The sequence below is a fragment of the Rhinolophus ferrumequinum genome, chromosome 6 (assembly GCF_004115265.2).
Source record: "Rhinolophus ferrumequinum isolate MPI-CBG mRhiFer1 chromosome 6, mRhiFer1_v1.p, whole genome shotgun sequence".
Classification (NCBI taxonomy): Eukaryota; Metazoa; Chordata; class Mammalia; order Chiroptera; family Rhinolophidae; genus Rhinolophus; species Rhinolophus ferrumequinum.
In genome coordinates, this window is record NC_046289.1 from 97,368,142 (window position 1) to 97,377,976 (window position 9,835).

The 9,835-nt window shown below is 48.5% G+C and overlaps 1 protein-coding gene across 7 annotated transcripts in view; it reads right to left on the reverse strand.

The window, feature by feature from the left end:
- PARP6 (poly(ADP-ribose) polymerase family member 6) overlaps positions 1–8,294 on the reverse strand; it is a 27,278-nt gene extending 18,984 nt beyond the window's left edge. For 5 of the 7 annotated variants that reach the window (XR_004423248.1, XM_033108851.1, XM_033108850.1 and 2 more), the window contains exons 1-8: positions 8,202–8,290; positions 6,767–7,016; positions 4,209–4,406; positions 3,531–3,608; positions 2,696–2,790; positions 2,190–2,250; positions 1,864–1,954; positions 1,337–1,403 (exon numbers count right to left, since the gene is read on the reverse strand). Coding sequence is in view for 6 of the 7 variants with exons in the window: in XM_033108851.1 (XP_032964742.1) it covers positions 1,337–1,403; positions 1,864–1,954; positions 2,190–2,250; positions 2,696–2,790; positions 3,531–3,608; positions 4,209–4,211 (395 nt within the window). In the remaining variant the exon portion in view is untranslated. Of the gene's footprint in view, positions 1–1,336; positions 1,404–1,863; positions 1,955–2,189; positions 2,251–2,695; positions 2,791–3,530; positions 3,609–4,208; positions 4,407–6,766; positions 7,017–8,201 lie in introns of all 7 variants that reach the window. The other 2 variants (XM_033108848.1, XM_033108849.1) reach the window with 2 other exon arrangements.
- Positions 8,295–9,835: the final 1,541 nt, after the last annotated feature.

Genomic DNA, 9,835 nt, shown 5'->3' on the forward strand with positions numbered 1-9,835 from the left:
TTAGCAATCTCTTATTCTACCTATATTAAGATATGTATCAGTGTAATTTCTACTCATACACTGATATATATTCAACCATAATAACTACTGGAAATACTAAATCTACGTATCTCTCCATTAAGCATCGCCTCCTGAATATCCAAAGGTTACCTTTAAATATGTTTAAAATGGAACTAATTATCTCTCCTCATCCCACAAACCTGCTCTTCTTCTTAAATCCCTACTTAAACTGGTGGTATTACAATGTACCCAGACATCTAGGATGGAAACCCAGGAGTAACTTCCCACTATTCCTTGGCTTATGACCATAAACAGTATATCCATATCAATCTTCAACTCTTAATGATTATATACCCCATAAATCTCTCTAGTCTATCATCTCTAATCTCAGCTACAGTCACACTTCGGTTCAGGTCCTCATCATCTCAGGTCTGGTCTTCTACAAAAGCCTCCTACTAAACTAATTTTGGTCTCGTCTCAACCCCTCCTACCCATTTTGCACAATGCTACCAGAATGGTTTTTCTAAAGCTAAATAGACCATGTCCTTTCTTTGCCTAAAACCCTTCAATGCTCCCACCGCCTGTAGTATCAAAGCCCAAGGGCCTCTGTGATGTGGACCCCTCCCTACTTCTCTGGCTTCGGCTCCTACCTCTCTTCCTTTGCAGTGTACTTGCAATATTTAACTTCCTGAAGTTTCCTGCATACATGCTGCTTCAGGTGCCTGTGCCCTAGCAAATGTTAATCACTCTCAGAGTCTGTCTACATGGTAACTCTTATCCATCTTTGAAAACCATTCATCATCTCTCATTCATTCCTTCACAGCCCTCCATCTCCCACCAGACTAACTCCCTCCTGCGCTCGTTCTAAAACGTATGTATTCACTTCTGTTGGAGTATGTAGTCAATAGACTATCGGAACTCCACTGAGGGTAGAATCTGTAGTTCATTTCTCTTTGTATATCAAATACTTAGTAAAGTGCTCAACACATTCATTACACTAGAGCTGTCTGAAGTCCTGCAGCCCCACTCTGAGGAGACGAGAGAAAATGTGAAGAGCATGGCTCTAATTCCAGGGCTGTACTTTGCCTTAAACACTAAATGCTGATGAGCCTCTCCTCTCACCTCCAAGAAGTCTCAATGCCAGACACCCAGAACCACAGGCTCCTCTGCCTAACCATACATTTGGCTCCCCAAATTGATTTTAGTCTTTCTAGGGCATAGCTCAGAAAGACATTTAAGGCAGGAAACATTCCATCCAAGAGTCTGCCTGTCCATCCATATATGTCCACCTCTCTTTCCCTCATATGTCCATCACCAGAAAGATCAAAGTTCTTACTTTTTCAACTGAAGACCCAGCCCAAACCCTTCCTTATTCGATGGCTGGAAAACCTCAATTGATGGTTCTGCAAAGAGAAGAGAAAGCTCCTAGTATGGACATGTCTTTATCCTCCTGGGACTCCAAAGCCCCAATCCAGCGGACCAGCTTCCTCAGAGTCTAAAGGTACTTGAAACAATGGCGGAGAAGGAAAACATTTGCGGCAGAGGGGAGATTCTGGGAGCTGACTGACCAATTTCAAATATCCTCAACTTCTATGAGGAAGGTGAGGGGAAGGGAAGAAATAAATAATATCTGGGAACCAGAGAAAACAATTTCGTTAACCAAGAAGGATTTGAGGGGCTTGCTATCAGGTGACAGGGAATGAAGACACCAATGAGAGGAAACTGAAAAGCCCCCACCAATGGCTTGCAGATTACATCAAGGGCCTTATTCAGACTTGTTCCTAGTTTTTCTGTCTCACGTAACTCAGGACTTTGGATTAGATCAGACTCAGAGAACCCACTTGCCCAAAGTCACTCCCTTACCTGGTCCATCAAGATACTGGGACAGAGAAAATCGCAGCCTCAACACAATAGGTTCTGTCCGGAGGACCTTCCAGGCTGTAGAGACTTCCTCCTGAAGAAGTAAGAGAAATAGTTTCCGATTTAGCAACAAAGAGGAACGGCCCTGAAGCTTTCCCTATATGACACACACATGCACGTGACAGTGCCCGCCGCCGTCTGCTGATGGTCTAGGAAAGAGGGGTGAAGAATACGTGCTCCAAACAGCACCGAGGAAAACGACTCAGGGCCTACGTGACGTGATCCCCCCCGTCCAGCTGGATGCGCCGGCAGGTACCAGCAGCACTTACATCGAGGAAGCTGATGTTGATGTGAAGGTCGATGTCCACGTCGTCGATAGTTCCATATTCTCTACAGAGATACAGGGGGGCACAGGTGAGACTCATCAGGGAGAGAGAAGGGGACAGAGCCTGAGGCAGAGAAAGCCCTGAGCCTGGGCTGGGACCACGAAAGGTAGAAGGTAGCTGTGTTATCGGCCCTCAGCTACAGTCTTAAGCACCAACATGACCAGGGCCTTCTCCGGGCCAGGAGCCCTTCTTACCTCAAAGGGGAAACTAGCAGCCTAGAGGGGTCTAAGATCAGAGGGATTTCTAAGAAAAGTGGCCACCCTGCCCCACTTACTCCTGTCAGCCAAGCTCACGTACACTGAGCAGTACTCACTACCAGTAAGCTCATAATTTACCCATGTCCACAGACCCGCTGACACACCTTGAAAAGGAAAAACCTTCATTCGGCCTTCTAACAGCTCAGAAGTGGCCTGCTCCCCCCCACCCGTCACCCCTGCTGTGGGTCCCACCTGATGGATACAGAGTTCTCACTGTAGATCTCCTTCACAGCTTCAATGTCGGCATCAAGCTGTGGGTGCCGATACAGGTCAGCTGCACAGCTCCCCTGAGTCAGCAAAAGTGGCAGGGGGAGGGGAGGAAAATGGAGAAGAGAGAGGTGAAAAATACACAGAACACGAGAAAGCCCCAGGACCAGGAAAACCCAACAATAGCAGGACATGTAAGCCAAAGACTGTGTAGGAAGGGGCTCTTAGGAATGGCCCTAGCGGGGATTTCAGTGACAGCCACGTCTCCCTCTGTCACCACTCACAAGTTTCAGGGGTCCCCCTGCAGGCTTTGCTTAAGGAGTTCACATCGTTAAGTCTCCAGCTTTCCCTCTCAGACCCTGACCAGGACTCTTGGGTGTCCTTTCTACAAGAACTCAGAACAGACTGAAGTGCACAGAATTTAACGCAGATTGGTTCTGTCCGCAGAGTCCAGCATGGCTGCACGTGACCACGCCTGGGTAGTCACGGAGTTAGCAATCTCTGACAGGGTGATTTTTTTTTTTTTTTTAATTTGACTCTAATGGTTGAAATGACCCCACTGGCTAGTGAGGGGAGAGTCCAAAAATAATTATTTCCAACTAAGAACATAGGGGTAGCCTCCATGTACAGTGCATGTAGTTTACTCTGGGAAAGGTATGAGTCCCAGGCAAGAGCAAGGCTGCACCAGCTCTGACAAGACCATGCTCAGACCACACCAACATTGTATCTCTGGTCCAGAATAATCTTCCACTCCTGATGGATCCAGAGGGAAGCACATATTTCAACTGTCCAACATGGATCTTAGGGGCTGTAATCTCACCTGAACTCCGTAGAGAAATTCCTCTGATTCATTATCTCCCTCCGAATCATCATCATTCCAGAACTGGCCTTTGATGTCCTAGTAAAGAGAAATAAGAGAACAACTCTGTTGGTCCCTATTCCCCCATGGAATGAACTGGGGTGATAGGATGGGAAACAGATCCTCACAAAGAATGGGAGAAGGTCCCGTGGGATAGCGTGAGCTCCTAATCCCTTTATTCTCTTCACCTCGCCCTTTGGGAGCATCTCAGACTCTTCCAGAATCTGGTCATGTACACGGCCTAGTTCTGACTTGGTGGGATGGAGAGAAATAGCAGTATGATTGACGGTCTGGTAGACATTGGGGGTGGGATGCAGAAGAATTCAATGTCAAGGTTGGCTCCGAGGCATATCTAGGTTCTAGTATAAGCTGGCCTCTTCTAGGATCCTCTACGGACCCCAGGCAGCTCCAACGTACCTAAGCTCCCTGGCCTCGTCACTCCCTTTCTATTCCTTTCCTTCCCAAGAAAATCCACCTATACACACACCAAGTAGTATTGTTTCCATGCCCCTTCTCCTTTCTTTAATTTCAAATACTCACTCTACCTCCCGAAAGGGTGGGAAGGGAACTACCAGCAAAAGGGGAGGTTCCATCTACCCCCTGGGTGATCAGTTGCTGAGGTGGGCAGTCAGTTCTCACCATTGGGTCAGTGGGTCACACACACTCCCCGGTCAGTGCTAGGCAGCACCCCTCCATACCACCAGCTGAACCCAGGCCAACGAGACGGGCATTTAGGAGGTCACAAGGGAGACAAGGAAGGGGGTGACGTCAGGGGCTGACTGGAGATCGGCTGGGGATGGCAGGCTCTGCTGTTTGTGGTGGTAACAAGTCACTGTCCTGTGGAAAGGAGACAACAGTTGGTTTCATCACCACTCAAAAGCTAGGCAGTGTATACACAGGCACACGTTTATACATACACTTTGATTATACATATGTACAGACACTAGTACATAAAGAAACATACTTGCATGCAAGCATACACACTTCTACATAGTTCTTTAAAGATAATGAACTGTGAAAGCACCAAAGAAACACAAGACATTACTGTTCCATTCAAGCTGGCGAGTTGGGATTGGAGCAAGTCCCTGTTCGAGCTCATAATGCTGTATGAACCCTGAACCAGCAGTAATGGTGGCAGGACCAGAGGCTTATGCTACTGTCACAGCAGTTCACTTAGAATATTCTTCACAGTACCTGCTCCCAGCAGAATCAGATTCTTTGGGGGAGTTTTTACCCCTAGTTACTTCTCCAAATTGAGTCATCATCTCTTATTAAACATCAGTATCCCTTGAAGCCTTTATGTGACAATCACAGCTAACTTAAAAAGTCATCAACACTGAACATCCTCTGGTAGACATGGTCTGAGTTGTCATGGCCAAAATAATGCCCTGGACTCACCTTGCAGCGTACTTGACAAATAAAAATGCAATAATGATTCCCAACAAACGCTTAGAAAAACACGAACTCCTAGTCCTTTCACAGAAGTGAGAACCACTGTTATAGGCCTTCCTGGCTCTGCATACATCTCACTCTCACCCACCCCGATTTTACACAGAGGTGTTCTTGCTCTCTAATACGGTTCTGTCGAACCTTAGGTTTCCAGTAGATCCGAGTTCTCAAATGGGCTTTGTAGATGTGTAGTACGTATCAGTATCACCAGGGAACTTATTACAAGTGTAAATTTGTGGGCCCCTACTGAGACCCACTGAATTAGAAATTTGAGATGGGGTCTAGTAATCTGTGTTTTAGCAAGCCCTTCACATTATTCTGATGCATAATAAAATTTCAGAACCACTGTTTTAAATCCTTGTGTGTTCAAGGGGCCTGTGGTCTGTTCCTCATATACCAACTTAAACCTGGTAACTGACCTAGGGTGGGCACATAAGGCATACAGCCAGGGAAAACAGCATAGCAGTCGCCTAGCTGACAGTGCTGCCTCACCCATCAAAAACAATACGCCAAAGGAAATTACAAGTGATGTTCTTAGAGGTGACATAGTTGACATCTGAGATTTGCTTTAAAACACTACTCCAGCACAAAAAACGGGGTGGAAGGGGATAGATGAAATAAATACGGCAAAATGCTGATTGTTGATGAAGCTGAGTGATGGGTACATGAGGGTTTCTGGTTTTTTTCCTTCCCCCTTCTTCCGACTTCCCCCCCACCCCTACTCCGGTTCAAGCCGTTGTTCTCAGTCTAGTTGTGAAGGACACAGCTCCCTGACCCATGCTGGTATTGAGCCTTGTGCTCCCCCCGGCTGAGGCAGTCGGTTGCCAGTCCTTGGTCGGCCACTCACAGCAGCTCACGGCAGTTCTCGCCGGCTGCCGGCCACTAATGCTGGCCACAAGCCACTCATGCTGGCTGCCAGCCACTCATGGCAGCACATGGTAGTCCATGGCAGCTCACAGCAGCCCAGCTCCAGGAAGAGCCGTTGTTCACAATCTTAGCTGTAGAGGGCGCAGCTCATTGGCCCATGTGGGAATGGGACCACCGCTGCACAAACCACCTGAGCCACCTGGTCGGCCCTACATGAGGGTTTCTTGTACTATCTACCTTTGTGTATAGTTGGAAACTTTCATAATAAAAAGTTTTAAAAAATCAGAGGCTACTCTTAGACTTTTGATGTGATGTGGTTATAACTAATTCAAGTCAACTAACTCTAAATGTAAATAGGAAGATTACCCCTAAGACTCTACAACTGCCTCCTTGCTGTTCTTCAAACATACCAAGCGTGTTCCCACCATAGTGCCTCTGTCCCTGCTGTTCCCCCTTCTTGGAATGCTTTTCACCCAAACATCCACATGGCTTGCTCCTTCACTCTTTCAGATCTCTGCTCTAAGGTCACCTTGACCACCCTGTGTAAAATAGCAAAACCCCCACACACACGTACTAGCACTTCGATTTCCCTTCCCTGCTTTATTTTGTCCACAGTACTTACCATGCTCTGACATACAAATGATTATCTCCCACCAGAAAGTAAGCTCTGTGGTGGCACAGGCTTTAACTGTTTTCACTGTTAAACAGGGACTATTTTGTTAGTCCCTCCACACATACTTATTAAATGAATGAATGAATGAATGAATGAATGAACCATCTGCTGGATCCCTAAAGCAAAGGGCAGAAAAAAGAACCTAAATGCATCTACACATAGACAAAAATCATATAAAAATGATTTCAAAAAGCAAGACTCCATTCACCTTCAAGAGCAGCTGAGAACCAGAATATGAAGATTTGGGGGCTGGGTTTGTGAGACTTGAAAAGAAACAGTCAGGCGATGATCTGAATGATCACAGAGGAACCAAGAGGGAGGCACTGAAGTCCAGCCTAGCTTGTCTTGGGCTGGGTGGTAGGATGATGGCAGCGTAGACCAGAAGTACCAGCTTTCTGGAGGTCTTCGTCACTGAAACACTTAGCTTCTCTCCAAGGGCTGTTGCGGCTTGATTCCTGCTGTTATCACAAGGAGAAAAAGATAGTTGAGAGGGAATTTTTCTTGTCCAGGGAAGAGACAATTCAGAGACCACCATCTTTTTAAAGCAGACTGTTACAGGGAAACGGACTCCCACCTTCCACTCTCAATGCCCACTCCTCTGAAGAGATTCACAAGGTGAAGAGTGAGAAAAGGGGAGTGGCGAGTCATGGAATTCATAGAATCACAGACATTTTCAAGAGGAACAAGCCTGAAAGATGACCTATTTCAAAGCTTTCATGTTGTACATAGAATGCTCAAGTGTTGGGACGTCAAGCAACTTGCTTAGCAGTATCGTGCAACTGGGACTGAAGCACATTTGACAGGTCCTAATCACATCCGATCTTCACGTGATGTGCTTATAACTAGAGACGTCGTTCACGAATTAGGCGAGAAAAGAGGTGAAGGAGGGAACCTTTCAAGAGAAGCTGGGCCAAATACAGACTGTGTGAGGTGTTCCCAGAGAAGGGTGTCGTTCGGCTCGGCGTTTAGTTTGGACGATGGCAGCTAATATAGAACGCTTTACGAATTTTCATGGGACTAGGCCACATGTAAATAAGCCTCAAGTCTGGATCACAAAGGTCTTTCCCTAGGTCCGCGGGCGCTTCCCGGTGTGACAACTTTACGTCTAATGAAAGATCTCCACGGTTAAACTCTGGGTTTGGCTCCCAGCTCTGTGGTCCTGGGAAAGGAGGTTACTCTGCTCCGTACGGGTGCTCCTTTCTCAGAAAGAGGGGGCCACTGAACAGGAGTGCGGGGGAGAACCCACAGAGGGGAGATTCGAGCAGGCCAGCGCTATGTCGGTGGAGGCAGAGAACGGGATTTGCCCCCAAAACACTGGCTGCCACCCGCGCTTCCAGGACAGGCCCTGAGACCTCCCTTGGGGGAGCAGTTAGAGCTCTTCTCCGGTTGCCTTCGGAGACCCCAAAGACACCCAACACCTGCCTCCCGGGAAAGAAGCTCTGTGCCGGATCTGTGTCGCCAGCCGCCCGGCCTTGAGCGAAGCCTGTCAAGCCTAAGAGGGCAGATCACGGCCACCCGCTTTAAACCCCTCACTTCATCCACCCCGGCCGAGATGGGGCGGGCCCCGCACCCTTCCCGCGGCCCGGCCGCCCCGCCCCGTCCCCGTGGCGACCGCCCCAGAGGCCGGCCTCGCGAGTACTCACGGCGACCCCGGGCCGCGCGCGGCCGCCGCTGAGGGGACGAGCGGCCCGGGACGCCCCGCGGGGGCGGAGCGGCAGGCCAAGGGGCGGGGGCCGGGCCGGGCGGGCGAGGTCGCGCTCCCCCACGCCTCGTCTTTCCGTCACGGGCGCGCTGAGCCACTCTGCGCAGGCGCGCACGCGATGCCGTAGCCACGTGGCCTGCTCCGGACCAACCGCCCCGCGGCCTGCCCCTGGGCCCGCTGTGGGCCCGACGTCAGGCTCGGGGCGCCTGCGCGGTAGTGGCTGGTTGGGAGGGGGGATACGGGGCGAAGGTGGCCTCTAACGCTGAGGTTGGAGGCGGGTGCGTGGAGGGACAAGAGGGGCTCTGCGGGTGCAGGGAGGGCCCTTCGAAAGAGACAGTTGGCATTTGGCGCCTCGTGTGGTTGGGAGGAATGATCAGGGAATGCAGTCCCCGGGTGCCTCGCCGCATTAGAGGTCCCGCTGGGCAGATGGAGATTGAGAAGGGCCTCTTGAGAGGGTACTGATCTCAAGAATCTCTGGTTTCCAATGGGAGTCAAACACCCCAGGGTCTTTTAATTCCTAAGTTTTAACATATTTGCACCCCTGGCAGCTGGAAAGCACCCTGTCTATTCAGACAATGCGGTTGTGAAAGAACCGGGCAACGTAGTAGACCTGATAAGCTCAGGGGACTAAGTGGCAGGCCTGGCAAGCTCAGTGACCAAAAGTAACCACACAGGCTGGTCTGATCATAAATTCCTAACTGGATAGGTAATGGCAGGTAGTCACATCCCAGGCCTATATCTTCCTTAGCAAAGATCAATCTTTACCTTAAGTGAGCCCTGTCCATTGTTCTTCAGCATCTTGGATAACATACCCTTGAAATGCCAAAGTAATTTTCTTCTTCAGACTGCTCCAAGGCACAGCCGCCGGCATCACGGCACAAGACCACTAGAGCAGGAGCCCATGACACTCCTCGGCCTTGTTATCTTATTGCCACATACCATCTCTATTCACTGTAAATGTTAACTATCCTGTACCACCCAATGTAAAAACAGTATGTATCTCTCCATCTTACTTTCTACCCAATCCTAGGCATTTTCCCGCTTAGCTTTCTCCTGCCTCCCCAATCTACCACCAATAGATTTCAATGTAACCTTCCTTATATTTTCTCCCTTGATTCTAAAGGTATAAAATAAGCTGCAAAACTGCCATTTCCAGAGCATTTTCTAAACCTGTTGAGAACTTGTTTCTAGGAGCGTCCTCAAAATCTTGGCTCAAATAAATTCTTATAAAGCTTTCTACAGGTTTGAATGTTCCTTCGTCGACAGGGTTCAAAGCTTGGTTTCAGCATTCATTGACTGTTCACCCTCATTTCTGAGTCTTAATTTTCTCATCTGGAAAGTGGGGACGATAATATCTATTTAGTGGAGCTGTTCTAAAGGATGAAATACAATGGTAGGTTGAACCATATGCAAGTGCCATTTTGTAAGATATAGAGTCAAATACCTGCTGCAATTTCATATGGTTTAACCTAATACAGTTGACCCTTGAACAATGCAGGAGTTAGGGGGACCCCCAGTCAAAAATCCACATGTCACTTGACTCCCCCAAAACTTAACTACAGTCATCCCTCGGTA